Here is a 22,954-nt window from a genome sequence, read left to right on the forward strand (position 1 = left end):
ATATCAGATTCCAGCTCAGTGTCAAAAGAACAACATCAAGGCCCTCATTTAATGCTACTTTTTTTAACCTTTATTTAACCAGGTAGGCAAGTTGAGAACAAGTTCTCATTTACAATTGCGACCTGGTATATGCAGCAGTTTGGGCCGCCTGGCTCGTTGCGAACTGTGTGAAGACCATTTCTTCCTAACAAAGACCGTAATTAATTTGCCAGAATTTTACATAATTATGACATAACATTGAAGGTTGCGCAACGTAACAGCAATATTTAGATTTATGGATGCCACCCATTAGATAAAATACGGAACAGTTCCGTATTTCACTGAAAGAATAAACGTTTTGTTGTCAAAATGATAGTTTCCCGATTTGACCAAATTCATTACCAAAGGCTCGTAGTTCTGTGTGTTATATTATAATTAAGTCTATGATTTGATATTTGATAGAGCAGTCTGACTGAGCGGTGGTAGGCAGCAGCAGGCTCGTAAGCATTCATTCAAACAGCACTTTCCTGCACTTGCCAGCAGCTCTTCGCAATGCTTGAAGCACAGCGCTGTTTATGACTTCAAGCATATCAACTCCCGAGATTAGGCTGGCAATACTATAGTGCCTATAAGAACATCCAATAGTCAAAGGTATATGAAATACAAATGGTATAGAGAGAAATAGTCCTATAATTCCTATAAGAACTTCAACCTAAAACGTCTTAACTGGGAATATTGAAGACTCATGTTATACGGAACCACCAGCTTTCATATGTTCTCATGTTCTGAGCACGGAACATAAACATTAGCTTTTTTGCATGGCACATATTGCACTTTTACTTTCTTCTGCAACACTGTGTTTTTGCATTATTTAAACCAAATTGAACATGTTTCATTATTTATTTGAGACTAAATAGATTTTATTCATGTATTATGTTAAGTAAAAATAAAAGTGTTCATTGTTCATTCAGTATTGTTGCAATTGTCAATATATAAAAATCGTCCGATTAATCGGTATCAGCTTTTTTTGGTCCTCCAATAATCGGTATCGGCATTGAAAAATCATAATTGGTCGACCTCTAAAGAAAACACTTTGAAGTTTGTGGAAATGTGAAAAGAATGTAGGAGAATACAACACAATAGATCTGGTAAAAGATAATACAAAGAAAAAAACAACATTATTTTGTATTTTTTTGTACCGTCATCTTTGAAATGCAAGAGAAAGGCCATCATGTATTATTCCAGCCCAGCTGCAATTTAGATTTTGGCCACTAGATGGGAGCAGTGTATGGGCAATTGTTTTGACTGATCCAATGAACCATTGTATTTCTGTTAAAAAGTTTGTATCAAGACTGCCCAAATGTGCCTAATTGGTTTATTAATAACTTTTCATGTACAAAACTGTGCACTCTCCTCAAACAATAGCATGGTATTATTTCACTGTAATAGCTACTGTAAATTGGACAGTGGAGTTAGATTAACAAGAATTTAAGCTTTCTGCCAATATCAGATATGTCTATGTCCTGGGAACCTCATGTTAATCACATTAGCCTATGTTAGCTCAACGTCCTGCAGGGGACCCACCGATCCTGAAGAAGCTTTTAAGGTCATTCCACCTCAGAAAGCAGAAGAAAGAGAATTTTAACACCCCCATTTCAGGTTGTTCTGAAAACATTTCTGTAGTTAGAAACATATAAGATTAGCATTCCTGAAGCATTCTTTTGTTGAAATATTGGACTATTCAAGGAGAGTTGGGTTGAAGCATTAGGTTGCTAAGAGAAGAACAAACTGAATTGCTTTCATGGAGGACTGGCTTGACCACACAGCTTTTTCTCATGATGAAAATAAATAATCAGGTTTCTACCAAAAGTTGCAAAGAAAACATTGAGTCCTATTTATTAAATACAAGATACCAGCAAAATGGATAAAAGGATGTGGTGGCAGTTGCAGGAACAGTGGCATCTAGTGGGCAGAACTTGGTACTTTCACACTAATTTATGGTAAAGAATGTAAGCGACTTCAATGGCTAATTTCTTTGAACAGGGGAAGAAAACCATCACCAGATTTACAGGGAATACATTACAAAGGTTGAAGAAGCAATACCCCAAGTGTAACCGATGTGAAATGGCTAGTTAGTTAGCGGTGGTGCGCGCTAATAGCGTTTCAATCGGTGACGTCACTCGCTCTGAGACTTGAAGTAGGGTTGCCCCTTGCGTTGCAAGGGCCGTGGCTCTTGTGGCGCGATGGGTAACGATGCTTTGGTGGGTGTCAGTTGTTGATGCGTGCAAGGGTCCCTGGTTCGAGCCCAGGTTGGGGCGAAGAGAGGGACGGAACCTACACTGTTATATTGATGCTGTTGACCCGGATTGTTGGTTGCTGCGGAAAAGGAGGAGGTCAAAGGGGGGTGAGTGTAACCGATGTGAAATGGCTAGTTAGTTAGCGGTGGTGCGCGCTAATAGCGTTTCAATCGGTGACGTCACTCGCTCTGAGACTTGAAGTAGGGTTGCCCCTTGCGTTGCAAGGGCCGTGGTGCGATGGGTAACGATGCTTCGTGGGGTGTCAGTTGTTGATGTGTGCAACGGTCCCTGGTTCGAGCCCAGGTTGGGGCGAAGAGAGGGACGGAACCTACACTGTTACACAAGCAGCAGCTCCATACTACTTGTCAGACAGAGAGCTGATACTTTATACATTAGGTACTATATTTATTGAAGATTATAAGAATCCTATTAATTAAAATGGCCAATTTGGGTGAAATCAATTTGCTTAATTTCTCAGAGATCAAATGATATTTCAACAAAATAATGTTTCAGGAATGCTAATCTTATCGGTTTCTAACTACAGAAACAATTTCAGAATAATTTGAGATGGTGGGTGACATGGCTTGCTGAATTGACATGGAATGACCCTGAAACTTTCACAAAAACATCTTTAATAAGTTAGCCCCAGTAACATACCAGTTTTATTCTTCCATAGGCCTACATGTTTTAGAATGTCCCTTTGCAAGTAGCCTACTGTGGCTGACAAATGTGAGTAAGTAACTTAATGATGCAAGCTGAAGCAATTTGTTTTGATATTTAACAAAATATGTATGCAGATCAGTGATAATTTTGATCTAATAATAATAATAATAATCTATTAGTGTTGACATGAGTGACTTACCTTGTGTAGTCTCCTTTGGCCTCCTGGGAAACAAGAGTACCGTTACAAGTTAGAATAATTAATATGCATCAAGTACTAGCCTGGATGACTTATTAAAACATTATCAATACGTCATCAAATCAAATTGTATTGGTCACATACACATGGTTAGCAGATGTTAATGCGAGTGTAGCGAAATGCTTGTTAATAAGTCATTAATAAGTCTTCAACGTTATTTAGGACTACGGTAACACTTTTCAATCTTACTCAGTTTTGAATAGTATTTACAGCAAAACATCTTATTGCACACTATAAGAAGTACAATGATTTCAATATTGAAGTAAAAACGTAGCTGTACATCACTCACAAGGCGATTCCTGAAATGAACTTATTTTAACAGCGTGTATGAGTGTTGATTCAGTTTATATTCAAATCGCTGATGAATTACAAGTCACACAAGCTACAAAAATGCACTTACCTGCAAAGCATATGCAGCTAATTTGAAAACATTTTCACTCTCCACTTCGATGATCTCCTGTCGTTAAAAAATGAGAAAATGTGTAATAGTGTAAAAAAAAAACAAAGGTACCACGTTCGAACAGTAGCACTTGACTTAAGATAAATATCATTCCCACCAGTATGTACCTCAACGCCACAGTTACCGTCTGAACCAATGTCAATGAAAAACGGTTGTACGTATTTAAGGTTGATTCGGAATCTTAAAAGTTATTCATATTCTTCATCGACGTTCGAAACTAAATATTGTTGCGTAGACTACATAATAGCGTGGAACGACAAAGTACATACAATAGCTACACAAAGCCTCTATAACCACCGTTATTTATAATTTTAACCACCTAATCATCAAAATGGTACATTCTACGAGCAAGTTCACGTTCCTCTAGTGTTGAAAAAAAAATCGTCGTGGGCACTGAGCTATATGGTCCTGGAGCGTATTCATTAAGTCAATTCTGTCTCAAACCATTTCCTAAACGGAAGCAAACGGGACGAAACGAGGAGATACCTACCTGAATTTGTCCAAAAGAATCTCTCGTTTTGCTCTGTTTGCTTCCGTTTAAGAAACACGCCTGAAGTCCAAAACGGAAACAAACAGAGCAAAACAAGAGTTTACATTGGATAAATTCAGGTAGGTAATTCCCCGTTTTTCAACAGAATCAGCACAATGAATGCACCCCTGGCAAGTTGTCAGCATTGTATCTAAGATGGTGGATAAATGAAGATAATTCACTCAGGTCGTTTACCATGAAAAAAAACTGTTAGTTCCTGTCTACCTAACTGGGTGTCTCCCATAGACACCAATGCAATAGCAGCTGGGTCTGATCTTCTTAGTTCTTACGCTGTGTTCAAAACAACTGGGAACTTGGGAAAATACGAGGTCAAATCATACATCAGTGATCACAGAACTCTGTGTTGTTGTTTTTGTCGACCTGCTTTGCTTTATCTTGGCCAGGTCGCAGTTGTAAGTGAGAACTTGTTCTCAACTGGCCTACCTGGTTAAATAAAGATGAAATAAAAAATAAATTAAAAAATCAGGTCGGAAAGTTGGAGATATAGAAAGACGCCTGAGTTCCCGAGTTGCAATGACCGTTCAAATATATTTTTCCCAGTCAGAGCTTGTTTTTTTTCCAGAGTTCCCAGTTGTTTTGAATGCACTGAAGTTGGAAGTCTGAGATTTCCTAGTTCCCAGTTGTTTTGAAAGTGGTGATAGAACCCCATAGTGGAGGTGTCATTGTAAAAGAAAGTATGTCCTGCTTCTCTCCTCTCTACCTAACTTGCCCTCGCAGTCCCTTCAGTTTCCCTTAAGTCCCATTCGTTTGGCTGCTCAGCCTACCTTAGTTATACCTCACCCATCATAGCCCTGCCATTCCTAACCAATCAGAGAGCTTGGAAATGCACATCTGGACACTGCACCCGTCCACTCAGGTCAGAGTGTTATCATCATCCGAAGAGAGAAGATGCACGTTTCTGGTTTAATGTCCGGTTTAATGTCCATTGCTCGTGTTCCTTGGCCAAAGCAAGTCTCTTCTTCTTATTGGTGTCCTTTAGTAGTGGTTTCTTTGCAGCAATTCAACCATGAAGGCCTGGTTTACGCATTCTCCTCTGAACAGTCGATGTTGAGATTTGTCTGTTACTTGAACTCTGTGAAGCATTTATTTGGGCTGCAATTTCTGAGGCTGGTAACTCTAATGAACGTATTCTCTGCAGCAGAGGTAACTCTGGGTCCTCCTTTCCTGTGGCTGTCATCATGAGAACCAGTTTCAAATCAAATCAAGGTCCTGGATGGCAGGAGTGATGTCGTGCCTTGCGGTCAGAAGCCGAGCAGTTGCCATACCAGGCGGTGATGCAGTCAGGATGCTCTCAATGGTGCAGCTGTAGATCTTTTTGAGGATCTGAGGACCCATGCCAAATATTTTCAGTCTCCTGAGTGGGAATAGGTGTTGTCGTGCCCTCTTCACGACTGTCTTGGTGTGTTTGGACAACAATAGTTTGTTGGTGATGTGGACACCAAGGAACTTGAAGCTCTAAGCCTGCTCCACTACAGCCCCGTTGATGAGAATGGGGGCGTGCTCGGTCCTCCTTTTCCTGTAGTCCACAATCATCTCCTTTGTCCTGACCACGTTGAGGAAGAGGTTGTTATCCTGGCACCACACTGCCAGGTCTCTGACCTCCTCCCTATAGGCTGTCTCATCATTGTCAGTGATCAGGCCTACCGCTGTTGTGTCGTTGGCAAACTTAATGATGGTGTTGGAGTCGTGCTTTGCCATGCAGTCATGGGTGAACAGGGAATACAGGAAGAGACTGATCATGCACCCCAGTTTTGAGGATCGGCGTGGCAGATGTGTTGTTACCTACCCTTACCACCTAGGAGCGGCCCATCAGGAAGTCCATGATCCAATTGCAGAGGGAGGTGTTTAGTCCCAGGGTCCTTAGCTTAGTGATGAGCTTTGAGGGCACTATGGTGTTGAACGCTGAGCTATGGTCAATGAATAGCATTCTCATGTAGGTGTTCCTTTTATCCAAGTGGGAAAGGGCAGTGTGGAGTGCAATAGAGATTGCATCATCTGTGGATCTGTTGGGGCGGTATGCAAATTGGAGTGGGTCTACGGTTTCTGGCATAATGGTGTTGATGTGAGCCATGACCAGACTTTCAAAGCACTTCATGGCTACAGACGTGAGTGCTACGAGTTGATAGTCATTTAGGCAGGTTATCTTGGTGTTCTTGGGCACAGGGACAATGGTGGTCTGCTTGAAACATGTTGGTATTACAGATTCGGTCAGTGACAGGTTGAAAATGTCAGTGAACACGCTTGCAAGTTGGTCAGCGCATGCTCAGAGTACACGTCCTGGTAATCCGCCCTGCGGCCTTGTGAATGTTGACCTGTTTAAAGGTCTTACTCACATCGGCTAAGGAGAGCGTGATCACACAGTCATCTGGAACAGCTTAGCGCTTGATAGTTTTTGCGACTGCACTTTAAGAAACTTTCTAAGTTCTTGACATTTTCCGGATTGACTGACCTTCATATCTTAAAATAATGATGGACTTTCATTTCTCTTTGCTTATATGAGATGTTCTTGCCATAATATGGACTTGGTCTTTTACCAAATAGGGCTATTTTCTGTATACCAACCCTACCTCGTCACAACACAACTGATTGGCTCAAACGCATTAAGAAGGAAAGAAATTCCACAAATGAACTTTTAACAAGGCACACCTGTTATTGAAATGCATTCCAGTTGACTACCTCATGAAGTTGGTTGAGAGAATGCCAAGATTGTGCAAAGCTGTCCTCAAAGCAAAGGGTGGCTACTTTGAAGAATCTAAAATATATTTAACTACTTTTTGGTTACTACATGATTCCATATGTGTTATTTAATAGCTTTGATGTCTTCACTATTATTATACAATGTAGAAAATAGTACAAGTAAAGAAAAACCTTTGAATGAGTAGGTGTGTACAAACTTTTGACTGGTACTGTAGATGGGAGTCATTGAGGGGAGCTAATGGCAGAGACAACAGTCTATGACTTGTGTAGCTTGAGTCGTTGACAATTTTAAGGGCCTTCCTGTGACAATGCCTGGTATAGAAGTCCTGGATGGCAGGGAGCTTGGCAACCATGATGTACTGGGCCATACACACTACAATCACTGCTCTGTGTGTGTGTGTGTGTGTGTGTGTGTGTGTGTGTGTGTGTGTGTGTGTGTGTGTGTGTGTGTGTGTGTGTGTGTGTGTGTGTGTGTGTGTGTGTGTGTGTGTGTGTGAGTGTGTGTGTGTGTGTGTGTGTGTGCGAGCGAGCATGTGTAAATATAGCCTAATATGTGATGTATGTGTGTCTGTATGTGTTTGAAATGTAAGACCTGTTTCTCCAGCTCCATCATCCAACATGTATGGTAGATGATTTCCTCCTGTTAATTACCACTAACGCTATCTAATATTTTACAATACAGTTCATTTCTACTACTCTGGCTGTGTGTGGCATGGGAAATATACACAGGTTTCTGAGAGGGGGAGGCAGTGAATCAGGATATTGTTCCTGTTCATGTTGTTATAGTGCAGCGTTTCCAAAAGAAAGCCCTGAGTCAAATGATATTTTGGAGGATTATGGAACTATTTGATACTCATTGTGTTGAAGAATGTAGTATTAAGAGTACATAAAACAAAAGCGGGAAGTCTCTGTGAAGTCAGCAAGTGAAGTGAGTTTAGCCCCATGAGTAATGAACTATGTACAGAACAATTACTCGTAAGACTGTTTTTGAAAGAGCTTGAAATAATGAATAGTAATGGCCTTCAACTTAATAGTGTCCAGTCAAACAGGCACTCCTTACTAAACAACTGTCTTCTGTAAATGATGTGTAGACAAAATAACTCTGGCCACCAACTGTGTTTTGGGCCCACCTTGCTTGTTTTAAGATGTTGACATCTGGAGCCAACTTTCAGTTCCAGCAGCAACTCATCCTACCAACTAGAATGCCCCACAATGATTCCACAGCAGGAACTTTTGTCTTGTAATTCCATTTGTGGGACTATATTTTCACCCAAATGATCACAGGTCACACAATTGGTTTATGTCTGTGCAGGCAGTGGATGAGCCCAAACAGGGTAAACACATTATTTGTGCAATGGCATGGAAATTGAAGGACAGGCTACGGAAGGCTGATTCATGGTATGCTCAATACAATCATATTGAGTAACAAATGTAAGAAAATGAGTTACATCCACTTACATTGAAGACTGACGATTTGGCATTTAGGAAAAACAGCTCCACTGTTGTATTCTCTTTCAAAAATGTTATCTTCTCAATATAAAACCTGTAAAACACATATATACATTATGTAAATCATATGGAGTACTTGAATAAGGTGTAAGGGTATTTAGTACCCCCCTTCCAATTTCAGAACATCTTCTTATTGCAGATTGTCAAAACATTGTTACATTACTGCCATCTACTGGACAGGAGTCTCTACATGTGGTCTGGGTTACAAGTTTCATTTTATTTAACTAGGCAAGTCAGTTAAGAACAAATTCTTATTTTCAATAACAGCCTAGGAACAGTGGATTAACTGCCTTGTTCAGGGGCAGAACGACAGATTATTATTATGTTTTTGTTTTAACCTTGTTAGCTCGGGGACTCGATCTTGCAACCATTCAGTTACTAGTCCAACGCTCTATCCACTAGGCTACCTGCCACCCCTACAATAACTGTACCTCCGATTAACACTGGGGGTTGTCTCTGTAGTAGCTCTTTGAGCCTTCTCTTGGGCAACATTTATAGATACCTCACATTTTCAGATGGATTTTCAAATAAACTATATGGAGTCTAGCTCTCAAAGAGGAAGGGGAGTCTATGGATTTATGTGTGTAAGATACACTGTCAACGTCTCAGACTGATGATATGTTTGTGATAGAGTACACTATGGGTAGCCGGCTACTACAGTTTGGTGGTCCATACTGTAGGCTACCAGCTGAGAGGCAGTGAGAGAGAGAGATCACTCACCTGACCAGGAACTTGAGCTCCAGTGGACCAGTCTTTTTAGTGAAGTCATGATCCAGGACCCTGCGATCCAGCTGGAGCCATTTACTCTGACCACTGGGGAAGGATACGAGCAGATGCTACACCGTTAACTGTGATGTCAACTGCTAGACTGATACAGAGTTGTCTCACTTGTGTCATGGAGATGCATGCAATCAGCAGCAGGAAAAGGAGCTAAACCGGTTTGCACCCATTCACAGTATTTTGTACCTGACACCACAATATTGAAAATACATCAATGAACTAGAATGTAGTTACAGATGTACTATCTTAATTTGATCAGTTTCTCACAGCAGGAAAATAATCCTGCAGCAACAGGAATTGTGAGTTATTATGTGTATTATAATGAATGGACATTTATGTAGGGGTTGATACATCTTTTGTTAGCATGAATCAAGTCTGACATTTTAAAGTAGAAATTACAAACTTTAGAAGCATTTTTTAAACCTTGAATACACTACAGTTAGCATTTCCTGCTGTGCAGGAACATTCTCTGCGACAACAGTGATCAAATTAAGATAGAACATCTGTAGGAGTTGTACGTACGTGTCATCGATGAAGGATATTCCAAAATACTCCTTCTCCTTCAGGTTAAAGTGTGAGGACACCAAGTCTAACAGATCCCGGGACAAGAGCTTCGGCTAGGAAAATGAAACCAGTATAAATGAACACAAATATATGAAGTGTCCACACTAGAGTGTAACATCCCAGTGAACAACATTAGAAGTACGGAGGTTGAGGATGTGTGAAGGGTGTGTACCTGGACCATTAGGTCCAGCTTCCTGTCGTCCAGGAGGTGCACCTGGCACAGCCGGCCCTCTGTCATCTGTGGGAAGGGAACAGACATGATGAGATCCCCTGGAATAGAGATGATCAATCCCCCCCACAAGGGAAAGAGGCTGCACAGGATTCGTGTCAGTGTTGACTCTCAAGGCTGCTTGATTATGGCGAAGGGTCGTGTTGAGTGAAAAACATGTGGCTCCCAACTGGTTAGGCTGGCCTGGCCTCTGGTGTGGAAAGTGACCACAGGGTGGAAATAGAAGTTCTGGGCTGGTGTTAACTGCAGTCTACCAGGATATTGTTCCCTCCACCTCCACAACAGAGCTGCTTTTAAGCTGTTTTACAGGCTACTTTTGTGTTTTGTTTTTGAACACATTAAATCTAATTGAAATTACTGACTTATGGGCATGTCTGGACAAAGTATTTTATTTATTGTCACGCAAAACACTGAAGCGGATGACATGGTTCTGGTAGGACTCTTTTTTAAAGATGCTACGTCAGATGGGGACAGACCATCAACCTTCAAAAATGGTGCTGGTCAAGTGCCTGTGGTCGACCAAAGTAATTGGTCGACCACAGGCACATTTGAGCAGTCTGTTCCACAAGGCAACCAAAAAGAAGGCACTGGCTGTCATTGGCGACCCCACCCACCCTCTACCACCTCAGTTCGAGATGCTTGCCTCTGGCCGGCACTTCAGAATGCCCTTGGCCAAGAAGAATGTGTTCAAACATTCATTTGTTCCTTGTGCTGTTGGACTGCTAAATGCAAAGTAAATTGTATCAGTATATGTACTTATCTATCCAGTGCAGTTGGGACAGCGGTTGATTTTGAGTGAATGTATCAATATCCTCTATGTTTTTAGTGTATGCAACATAATGGACTGACTGGTTTAAATGTGTATGATGTGAGAATGTTTGCATATGTGATCCTTTTAATGGAAAGTGATGCCAAAGAAAAATGTCCATCCTGGATGGACAAAGTTTAAATTCTATTATGTAAACTCTCTTTTTCTGAAGTCAAACTGTAGTTTCTAGGCATTTCAAAAACAAAGTTGAATCTCTAGAGATGATTCCCTTGAGAATTCAAGCCCTTTCTGAATGGTTCAATAGCCCACTTGTATAGCAAAGACCAAGAACCTTAATCAGAAACACAAGCATGGATTACTAGATGACAAGTTTTTATAACACAGAGAAAAAAAACTATAAGACCTGTCTTCATAGAACAACATAGGATTGTGTGTAATCCGTATTAATAGAGAGAATTATTGTAGCTGTTCATTACACAATCTCCATTGTCTAAACAGGGATTAGTCACTATAGTGATTGTGTGGGTTGTCCAGTGCATGATCCACACTACGGTGCATTTATCAATGCTGCATTGTTACGGACAAATGACATCCAAGCATACAAACAAAGAGGCCAGTAGCTCCATGGCCTAAAATGTGTTAGTCTTCCAACATTGTTTCATGGGATGAAGTGGGACAATATTAGTACTAATTTTGAGTTAAAGTATAAAAAAAATCAAGTATCTCCAACATGCTCCCCACACTCCCTGCCTTTCTGCTCCTTTTCTGTGCCTGTCTTTGTCTACCCCAAAAGCCCCAATAACTCCATTTCAAATTCACCTTAGCAAGACATCTAATGAGCTACTGCTCAGTCTGAACCCTATCCAAAAATCATTACACAACAATTCATGTTCCTTACTTTAGTAGTGTGGCAGTAAAAGAAGACCCACTGGGCACAGACATCAATTCAAACCTATCCCCACGTTGGTTCAACGTAATTTAATTGTAAAGATATGGAAACAGCGTTAATTCAACCAGTCTGTGCCCAGCGGTAAGTTTTGTTGGTGACTATCTATCATAACTAGAGGTCGACCAATTAATCGGCATGGCCGATTAATTAGGGCCGATTTCAAGTTTTCATAACAATCGGTAATTGGCCTTTTTGGACGCCGATTATGGCCGATTACATTGCAATCCATGAGGAAACTGCGTCGCAGGCTGACCACCTGTTATGCGAGTGCAGCATCAAAACGACCTTGTGGCTGCAAGGAGCCAAGGTAAGTTGCTGTCTAGCATTAAACTTAACTTATAAAAAACAATCAATCTTCACATAATCACTAGTTAACTTCACATGGTTGATGGTATTACTAGGTTAACTAGCTTGTCCTGCGTTGCATATAATCAATGCAGTGCCTGTTAATTTATCATCGAATCACAGCCTACTTCAACTTCGCCAAACGACTGATGATTTAACAAAAGCGCATCCATGAAAAATTTACCTAAACTATAAATATCAATGCCTTTCTTAAAATCAATACACAGAAGTACATTTTTTTAAACCTGCATATTTAGTTTAAAAAAATTCATGTTAGCAGGCAATATTAACTAGGGAAATTGTGTCACTTCAAGCAGAGTCAGGGTATATGCAACAGTTTGGGCCTCCTGGTTCGTTGCGAATTGTGAACTAATTTTCCATAATTTCCCATAATGATGACATAACATTGAAGGTTGTGCAATGTAACAGCAATATTTAGACTTAGGGTTGCCACCCGTTCGAGAAAATACTGAACGGTTCCGTATTTCACTGAAAGAATAAACGTTTTGTTTTCGAAATGACAGTTTCCAGATTTGGCCATATTAATGACCAAATGCTCGTATTTCTGTGTGTTATATTATAATTAAGTCTATGATTTGATATTTGATAGAGCAGTCTGACTGAGTGGTGGTAAGCAGCAGCAGGCTCGTAAGCATTCATTCAAACAGCACTTTCCTGCATTTGCCAGCAGCTCTTAGCAATTTATGCGCTGTTTATGACTTCAAGCCTATCAACTCCCGAGATTAGGCTGGCAATACTAAAGTGCCTATAAGAACATCCAATAGTCAAAGGTATATGAAATACACATGGTATAGAGAGAAATAGTCGATGCGTCATAATTCCTATAATAACTACCACCTAAAACTTCTTAACTGGGAATACTGAAGAACTGGGAATATTGAACCACCAGCTTTCATATGTTCTCATGTTCTGAGCAAGGAACTTAAACGTTAGCTTTTTTAAATGGCACATATTTCACTTTTACTTTCTTCTCCAACTCTGTGTTTTTGCATTATTTACACCAAATTGAACATGTTTCATTATTTAGTTGAGACTAAATAGGTTTTATATATGTATTATATTAAGTTAAAATAAAAGTGTTCATTGTTCATTCAGTATTGTTGTAATTGTCATTATTACAAATACATATATAAAAATCGGCCGATGAATCGGCATCGGGTTTTGGTCCTCCAATAATCGGTATCGACGTTGAAAAATGATAATCGGTCGACCTCTAATCCTAACCATTTTTTTAACAAGTGTCAGGATGGACCGCTGAAGAAAGCAGTGTTTTGGAACATTTTCCAAATTTGACAGAAATGTACATGTCTCATTTGTTCATGAACAAGATCCAATAAATGACTGGAAGCTTATATATAATGTGCAACTCTTTATTTGTTGATTCGCCATTAGTCAGCAGCTCTCCTAACGTTTTGGGTGTGCACCAGCTCATGCTTTTCACTAGACTATGGGTGTGTTCATAAATTCACTCTGGAGTGCCAGAGAACGAATTCAGAGTGTTGTCAGATTCTCCGTTCGTTAATTCAGAGCGTTCTGACCTCACAACGGCAGTCAAGCACCCAAGCTAACTGGCTAAAGTTAGCCAGCATGCTAGCTACTTCCAGACATAAATGAGAGAACACCTCACTCTGACAATTTTTCCTAACAATTTTTTAACAAGTGCCTCTCACATAAGGCAGAAAGGCTAGAGGCCATGGCTTTAGAGAGTGGTTGACCCGCAGGTTTAAAGGAAGATAATGTGATGTGTAATAGCCATGCCAGAGAGGTCATCCCCCTAAAGGCCTGTCATTGGGGCGGGGCGTTCCAGCCGTGGCCGCTTCACACGACCTCCAGCCACTGACCTACATAGGCTTAGCTCCAACCCTGCAGCATTAGGCCATGCCTGTAATTGACTGCTTATCAGGCTTATTGACATTCTCACTGATTACCATCTCCTAACACCAGCTATCTTCACTGATGATGTAATTTAGCTTTTAGTGGTAGTTCATAAACAACCTTTCCTAATTTGAAATCTTGAAATGTTTTTAACGTTTGGAACAGAAATGTATATAGTTAGAGAATGTCTCATTTGTTCATGAACAAGATCCCATTCAGGTGCTCCAATAAAAGACAGCACTTCAAAGACAACCTTCAAAGATCAAAAGACTGGCAGTGCTGCTTCCTGAGGATTTCCATATGTGCAATGAGACCCATGTTAAACCTGTCTCTGTGACTCATAAAGAAACACCCTGTCCTGAGTCCTCACAGGCACAAACAGTAAACTTTCACCCAACAGACAATCTATCAAATACAATATGCAATTCTAAAAGTCAAATTAAAACGTAGTACAATTTGGATATGCTCCATAGTTATAGCCACAATGTGATGGTTATTCTACAGACTCCAGACAACTCCTGACAGATATATACATTTACAGAAATCAAGGTGTAAAACATTATCAACAAGACAGGTCAAATTAGAATATATATTAGACATGATCTTGCTTCAGCCACCAGTACATCCCAGTCCGCAGCTTGCACAGTTGCTGTCAACAGAGTAGTCAATAAAAACCACATTGATTAGAGCAGCATGTACAGTACAACTTTTCCCCTGGAGTAAAGGGATTGATTGGTAACACAGTCCCAGCGTACCTGATAGAACTCCCCGAGGTGCCACCATGTCTGTAGGAAGCGGCGGGCTGGCATGAACCCCTGAGAGGACCACCTTCTGAGGGTCTGCTCTGCCAAGCTCCACACAACCTTGCTGCTTGATGCCAGCAACTCCTCCACTCTAGACATGAAGCCCAGAGCCATGGCTGTCACTTCAATGCTCACTAACTCACTCCCAGAAAGCAGACTGAGATACCCGGTGCCCGGCACAGCCTCTCTCTACTGATGAAGTTGTAGAAAGTCTGTGATGCTTGAGAGATGCTTGAAAGGTAAGCACACTACTCCGTCTTCTTGGCCCAAGAGAATGTACACTGCTGAGTAAAACACCAACTTCACTCTGCGTCTAGAGGCTGTTGTGAATCAGAATGTCAATGCCCTGGAGGAGCATCAGTAGTAGTCTACTACTACACACACGCTTTACTATGTCTCCCTGCTGATGTAATCTGTGAGAGTCACAGCTCTGGTCTAGAGAGGCTGGAGTTGTAGAGCTGGAGTGGTGTGCCAAAGGGTGAGCTCCCAGCCTCCCGCCCTGGGCCCTGGTCCAAGACAGCCTGACACTCACATGGCAAAGGGCTGGACAGAGCCACAGAGAATCAGCCTAAAGAAGATTGGTCTGCAGTGCACACCCCATAAACACACTTTACACATACATGCTGTACCTACACTCACAGGCAGACTGACGGACAGCTCAGTCACTCCATCCCCGCCTCATAAACACTCTATTTTCTTTCTGACTTACAGCTTAGTCTTTTTCTTGAGGTTTTCCACTCTGTTGTTAACTTGATTTTAGACTGCAGTTGTTCCTTCATTAGGGAAATGGATCAACTGTAATGCTAGGGTTACACGCCATTTGGAAGGTTCAGAGAGTGGAACATCAACTATATGACAGTTAAGACCAAACAGAGGCAGCACACAGGAGTTCTAGAAGATGTGATTTTTTTCTTGACAGGCAACCACCATCTCAATGATCTTGCTTGACACACACCAATTTATAGGCACTCGCCAGGCATTACTAATCAATCACTAACATCCAATTCCTATCATTATCTAACAATGGTATTCAAATATATAATATCACATTAGATATAAGATATTGCTATATAATAGTGTGAAATAGTGTGTGTAGATTTGAGTGATTCAGGATGGTTTCTGAAGGTCATTCATTTTCTCTGTACAGTACTCCGGGTGCAATTTCCCAAGGACAGTAGACGTCTACACCCATCATATTCCACACTACTCCACATTATCCACACTACTAAAAGTACTAAAACTTAAACTGTATTTTTTGGGAAATTGTTTAATGTTGGAACCTACATCTGACATCAGAATGTAACGGATATAGCTTCGGAAAAGTGGGGAAAGATTTCCATAGTGTAGTTGCTTTTGATATCAAACATTGACATTTGAAATACTGTGGGAAAAAACATACTCATATTCTTTAGTTTATTTTGAATATTTATACATTCCTTTTAGCAAAGAAGGATGTGCATATTTCCCCAAAGAGCCGTACACCGTTCTGACAGAAACTGAAGAAAACAAGTGAAAAGAGAGAAAATGTGTTCTCGGCTGTGGACCTATACGTTTTTAGTTAAGTCAAACTAGCGGTGTCTCATCTGGCAACAATAGTTTGCTGTTTGTTTGTGCATTCTGAGTCTCATAAAACCTTAACACGTCTGCAGTCAGCACGTACAGAACATGTCGCAAAGCCCTCTGAACAACATCCGAGGATCATCTGAAACAAAGCTGAATCATGGAATACTCGTAACAGGCCTGATTACTGTGAGAGTAATATCAAATAAAATCCACCTTTTATTTGTCACATGCGCTGAATACAACAGGTGTAGACCTTACAGTGAAATGCTTACTTACAAGCCTTTAATAACCAACAATGCAGTTTAAAAAAAACAAGTGTTAAGTAAAAATAGATAAGTAAAAATAAAACATTTAAATTACAAATAGTTAAAGAGCAGGCATCTGTTATCTCATCTATGGAAAATGAATCTCGTATCATCTCTGCCCACTGCCAATTGTCCTGACTGGAAGGACATGAATGATTGTTGAATCTTTTGGACTTCATGTGTATAGTCTGATCATTTATGGTAGTTTCCTAGCACAGTAAAGACAAACACTTATTGAACTAAACAATCACCCAGGGTAAAGTCCAACTGGCATTTTTGCAATAACATATCTATTGCAGATGAGACACAAAGTATGGCACTGCAGTCTAGCTTTAACATATAGCTCCATTATGACAAGACCTTCAGGAGGAATTCAGTTATTCTATTTCAAGGTGACAACCATAAAATATTTTCAAATAGTTTAATCAAAAAGTTGTTTGATAAAAACATCTAATGACATAACCTAGGTATTGATGATTTAATGTGTGTATTAGGTGATGACTGGATTTGGATGGATCCATTTCAGGGTGGTGATATTGTCACACCCTGATCTGTTTCACCTGTCTTTGTGCTTGTCTCCACCTTCCACCAGGTGTCTCCCATCTACCCTCATTAATCCCTGTGTATTTATACCTGCGTTTTCTATTTGCCTGTTGCCAGTTTGTCTTGTCCTGTCAAGTCCTTCCAGTGTGGTCCCTGTGCTCCAGTTTGTGGTGTTCCTAGTCTTCCCAGTTCTGACCTTTCTGCCCGTCCTGACCCTGCTTGCTGTCCTATACCTGCCTGACTCTGATTTGGATTACAACTCTTTGCCTGCCCCTGTAATAAACTCTAAGACTTGTACTATCTGCATCTCGGTCTTAGCCAGAGCCTTGATAGATATAATTCATTAGAGGCCCACATTGAAGCTATACAAGAGTGCAGTGGGGGAGGGGGTGTATTCAATGAACCATGTTGCTTATGACACACACACAGCTGCCTGAGTGGTAACAACTATGAAGACCACAGCTGTGGTGGACACAATACCATCGTTATCACCAACATACTACTTACTGTATGTCACCATATTTAGCAACAAAAAATAAAGAGTACAGAGTTGTTGCCTGTGTCCACTAGACAAAGCAAGTACATACAATATAAAACCAGTGCAGAACCTATAGATGGCATTTTTAACTGTAAATAGAGTGGAGGTGTCCTGTGATATTACATGAAAGTGTGATATCACATTCCCTCTGGCCATATCTCCCATCCCATTCTATCCAGAGACTTGGACCAGGCAGTAGCCAGATGATTCCCTCCACAGTGAGAGGAGTAAAGGTCTGTTTGCTTGTATAACACACACGGACATTCAGGGGCTGCCTTCCATAGAGAGACAAAGGAACAGCCAAAACACACACGTGCACACAGCAACCTGAGAACACAGAAACGCACACACACACACACCCACTCACCCACACACCGCCCGCAGATGCCTGCTATTCACAGCTGATATCCATGTGTGATGTGTTTCATTGGGCGGCGGTGGGGTAGAGGTAGGGGTGAGACCAAAACAAGAAACTGTTTGTGAATTTACAGACAGAGGTGATCCCATGGGAATGAGAACCGTCGACCACTCTCACCTCTCATAGGGAGAACCACTCTTTAACTATTCCTAAAATCATCTGTCTGCAAGAGTCCATGTCTCAAGAGGATATTCTTTTCAGCTCTGTAAATGGATGCCCCAGGCCAGTTTGACATTTCCCCTCACACTAGTCTTGCTTGGCCGATCTTACAGTGCAGTACAGGGGAATGAGACTACCCTCACACAAAATCCAAACCGTCAGTTAATCTGGGCCCTTTGAAGAATGGCGGTGATACAATGCAGAGGTGTGTAGGATATTTTCTGTCACTGATCTGTGAAACCTTAAATATTTCCTTATAGTCCCTGATGAGAAAGAAAGAATAGATCTATCCTCTCCTCTAGCTCCTCTGGTTGTTGATGCATTGTGAGTGGACACAGGTGCTCCAGCTGTCTCTCTCACTCTGATTCACCCATCTGTTTCCATAATGAGAGACCCGCTGGAGAGGCTGGTACCACTGACTGCAGCTCTGCTCTCAGCTGTAAACAGCATGACCTCACACTCTGGCCCACTCTCCTCTCTGAGGTCACTCTCGTAAACACTTCACTGACAAGCCCCCTCCAAGTCATCTGCTTCACAGAGGAATCCATTTATTTGAATGATGATTATTGTCCTCATGACTTCAAGAGTGTGCTTTACCACCAATTGTGTTTTTTCTCCTAATGAGTAGAATACAATCAATTGCGGAGAATGAAGTCACTGCTGACTTGTAATTCATACTGCAGTTGCCAGACATCACCAGTAGGCAGAGTAACATCACACTACTAGACCAGACTCCACTACTGAATATGTGTAAGGCAGTGGTCAGTCTACAACTTTCGTCCTTTTGTTCTAGCCCACTGAATCAGGTGTGTTAGTCCTGAGCTGGAACAAACCCCTGCACATCCTGTTGTTCTTTAGAACAGGTGTTTGAGACCCCTGTTCTGTAAGGAGTACATTTAGTGCTGAGAATGTTCAGCCAATCATGTCCTGGGTGTTACCTTTATGACAATCATGTCCTGGGTGTTACCTTTATGACAATCATGTCCTGGGTGTTACCTTTATGACAGTCATGTCCTGGGTGTTACCTTTATGACAGTCATGTCCTGGGTGCTACCTTTATGACAGTCATGTCCTGGGTGTTACGTTTATGACAATCATGCGCAGCCTCCTCTCATGTTCCTATAGCGTTCTCATCTGATTAGTGAGTCCTTTGAGGAGATGGTTACACACCACAGGCATGCTCTGGTTCTGGTACTGAGGCAGCGGATGTCTGTTTCAATTTAGATACCTCTCAGTCCAATTCCATAACTCATCAGTTTTAATAGGCTTGGGTCTGTAGAGAATACAATGAGGGCATGACAGTACAGCCCGTGCTACCGAGATCATCACACGTCTGTGTCCCCGAGCTAATTTCATTAGAATGTCAATTACCATGTGCAGTAAACGCTCAGTTAATTGTCTAAAAGAGGATGGCCTCCCACAGTAGCAGACACACAGCTCCAGCACAGGGCAGGGTAACATCTGTTAACACACAGCTACAGCTGACAGGCAGGGACAAGAACACACAGAGTACAGTAGGGCTGACAGGGCACAGCCCCATGCCACATACAGAGATACAGCTGTCAGGCAGGCAGGCTAGGACACAAACACATATAGTACAGTAGGGCCAAGGCAAGGCAAGGGCCGCATGGTGGACAGTGTTAGCATTCCATTTATTCTCAGAGATGACGCCCATGACATGCCTTCAGTGACAGGGACAGTCCCATGGCTTTACATGGAAAGCCTCCTGACTGCTGCCTCTGTTCCAGGACATCACATTCCAGTAGCAGCATTTTGTAGTCATAAATCAAATATGAGTGGATTAAAATAAATCAAATAAAAAATGTAAAAGAATCAAGTCTAGTTATGCATAAGTGATTGCTTGATTATTTTGCTACATCTCATACGTTGTAGTGTTTGTGTTTACCAAATGAAATGGATTTTGATCACTTACTTTTACTCTTCCTTACTGCTCTAATATGCTCTCCCTATTCAGACAGGTGGCTTCATAAGCACACATTCTGCATTTAATCAACAGGGATGAACCTATAGATTCTGAGAGGGATGTACCTTCTCCCCCTCTGTGAGCTCTTAAAGTCACACCACCATGTCTGTGAATGAGAGGTCCACATTACACTCCTTGAGGAAAGTTGTCAGTACATCTTTGTAATACACACACAGGACATACCCGATTATACCCAATTAAAGCCATGTGATTAAGCTCTAGATGGTGAATGTGGAGAGAGAGAAAAGCTTTTTGTGTGCAGCCGGGCGGTAGAGTCAAGCCCGGCTTTGTGCAGCATGGCAGGGGTTGGAGAAGGGCCTGGGGGTCTGGACTGCCACTACGTCCCATTGAGATGTCTGTTATGGCTGGGGATGTGGGGCCTGGTTCTCTGCACCCTAGGACACGGCTCTGGGGCCTGCTGGAGGCCCTGGCCTGTGACAAACACTGTGCGTGCATAACCCAGATGCCACTGAGCTGAAGGGGCTGAGGGGGTGAGACAGTGCCCATGGTGTCAGTCGCACACTGTCTGCCCCAATCAAATAAGCCCACGGCCCCAAGGGATTGTGGGTGCTGCTGAGATTTGCAAAGGCAGTAGTGGTGGAAAAAGTATCCAATTGTCATACTTGAGTAAAAGTAAAGATACCCTAATAGAAAATGACTCAAGTAAAAGTGAAAGTCACCCACTAAAATATTAATTGAGTAAAAGTCTAAAAGTATTTGGTTTAAATATAGTTAAGTATCAAAAGTAAATGTAATTGCTAAAATATTCTTAAGTATCAAAAGTAAAAGTAAATAATTTCACATTCCTTATATTAAGCAAACCAGACAACACAATTTTCTTGATTTATTATTTTACAGATAGTCAGGGGCACACTGATGACATAATTGACAAATTAAGCATTTGTGTTTAGTGCGTCCGCCAGATCAGTGTGTGAATGGAAAAAATTCTGTCAGCTAAGCATTCGAAATGTAAAGCATACTTTTGAGTTTCAGGGAAAATGTATGGAGTAAAAAGTACATTCTTTTCTATAGGAATGTAGCAGAGTAAAAGTAAAAGTTGTAAAAAATATATAACTTAAGTAGTACTTTACTTAAGTCGTACTTTAAAGTACTTTACACCACTGAAAGGCAGAGCTGTTAGAGAGAGAAAAATGACCTGGAGCTGCAGGGTTTTAATATGATTTGCAAGAGATGGAGGACATGAATGGCTGCTCTTAACATCTCTGCAGGGGTCCTAAGAGACAGACAAAGAGAGGGGGAGAGAGAGGGAGAGGGAGAGAGAGAGAGAGAGAGAGAGAGAGCGAGAGAGCGAGAGGTTCATATAACATGTATGCTGATATCTCATGCTTGATTGTCTAGCTCCTCTAATGTACTGTTTTTGTTTAGCTTGTTTACGTATTCATGATTGAGGAATTGACTTTATTCTATAAATGACGAGTGTCACGCTATGCCTGTTCAACAACACATCACTGTTCAGTCGTGTTTAAAATCTTTTTTTCTTTTTTCATTTTAGTCAACACAAAAACAAAAACAGAAACTTAATTGTCCTTTGAGCCAGCCCTCGTTAAAAAAGTTTGTGCTGCCTGGTTTTACTTAAAGCTATATATTCGGCAATGACATTGTCCTTGTTCAGTAAATATAGATGAATTACCACCATCATGCATCCAATTTCCACAGTAATGTGAATGGTGCCCAGGGGAAGGTCTTTATGGACTCCGTGAAAAGGTTCATCTGAATACTAAACCAACTGTTGAGAACGCAGTGTTGCAGACACACACAGTGGACATGTGTCGCATTATCAACGCAAAATATCTATACTTCCAAGACCTACATAACCAAATATCTCGCTCCAGTTAAATCCTACAACCCAACCCAGTGTTGTCACTCACTGACTTATTTGATGCACTGCTCTTTCTTGTACATCCTTTAGAGAGTGTTTGTCAGTTGATAACTACTGGATAATGTAATGAGGCCCTCTGGTGACTTAAGCTTATCACTGTCAAACAATCCTCTAACACTACATAATCAGAACAATTGCACAGCTTTATCAGGCCAGCAAAACATGTGTAGGGAAGACCTTTATAGACAGAACAGACCCTCCGTCACTGTGGATTACTCACCATTGGTCCATTGGAGCAAACCACCAATGTGACAGAGGACCTCTCAATCTGTCATAGTGTGAACACAGGGTCTGTCTATTCCACTTAGGAGGCAAACTGAGCTCATGGAAAGTCAGGATTTGGCATTGAGTTGTGCTTTGGTGGGGTGTGCATATGCAATGGTGTGTATTCATGAATACCAAAGGAAGCCAGGCTACCCCAAATATTTGACCAATAAAAACATTTAAATGATAAAATAAAGTATCTTTCGTCTCTCTGATTGTCATAATTTCTCTGTAAATTCACAAGTGGTTGAATCTCACCTGATAAATCATCAGAGCGAGGGAAACAGCACCCCTCTGTCTTAGTATGTGTAGACCATGTATCTGATACTGTCTGGAATAAAAGAGTATGACATGTTGGCGCCGTAGCATTTGAATAATTGATGCCAGCTAGTATTTGGACTCCCTTGATAATCTTTTTAAAATAAAGTAATTAGCCAATTAGCGTTGAGCTGAGCTCAACTGTGGGTTGTCCTGGGGCAGGAAAACACCCACCAAGGGAGGCCAGTTTGGATTTGGCTTCCCACCAATCAAATC

General features: G+C 41.2%; 1 protein-coding gene across 4 annotated transcripts in view; it reads right to left on the reverse strand.

The window, feature by feature from the left end:
- Window positions 1-22,954, reverse strand: part of LOC106565744 (FERM domain-containing protein 4B-like) — a 65,791-nt gene that overhangs the window by 27,432 nt on the left and 15,405 nt on the right. For all 4 annotated transcript variants that reach the window (XM_045691831.2, XM_045691830.2, XM_045691829.2 and 1 more), the window contains exons 2-7: window positions 9,928-9,993; window positions 9,714-9,808; window positions 9,132-9,224; window positions 8,361-8,445; window positions 3,596-3,652; window positions 3,139-3,161 (exon numbers count right to left, since the gene is read on the reverse strand). In XM_045691831.2, the coding sequence (XP_045547787.2) occupies window positions 3,139-3,161; window positions 3,596-3,652; window positions 8,361-8,445; window positions 9,132-9,224; window positions 9,714-9,808; window positions 9,928-9,993 (419 nt within the window). The remainder of the gene's footprint in view (window positions 1-3,138; window positions 3,162-3,595; window positions 3,653-8,360; window positions 8,446-9,131; window positions 9,225-9,713; window positions 9,809-9,927; window positions 9,994-22,954) is intronic.

This window comes from Salmo salar, chromosome 12 (assembly GCF_965601325.2).
Source record: "Salmo salar chromosome 12, fSalSal1, whole genome shotgun sequence".
NCBI lineage: Eukaryota > Metazoa > Chordata > Actinopteri > Salmoniformes > Salmonidae > Salmo > Salmo salar.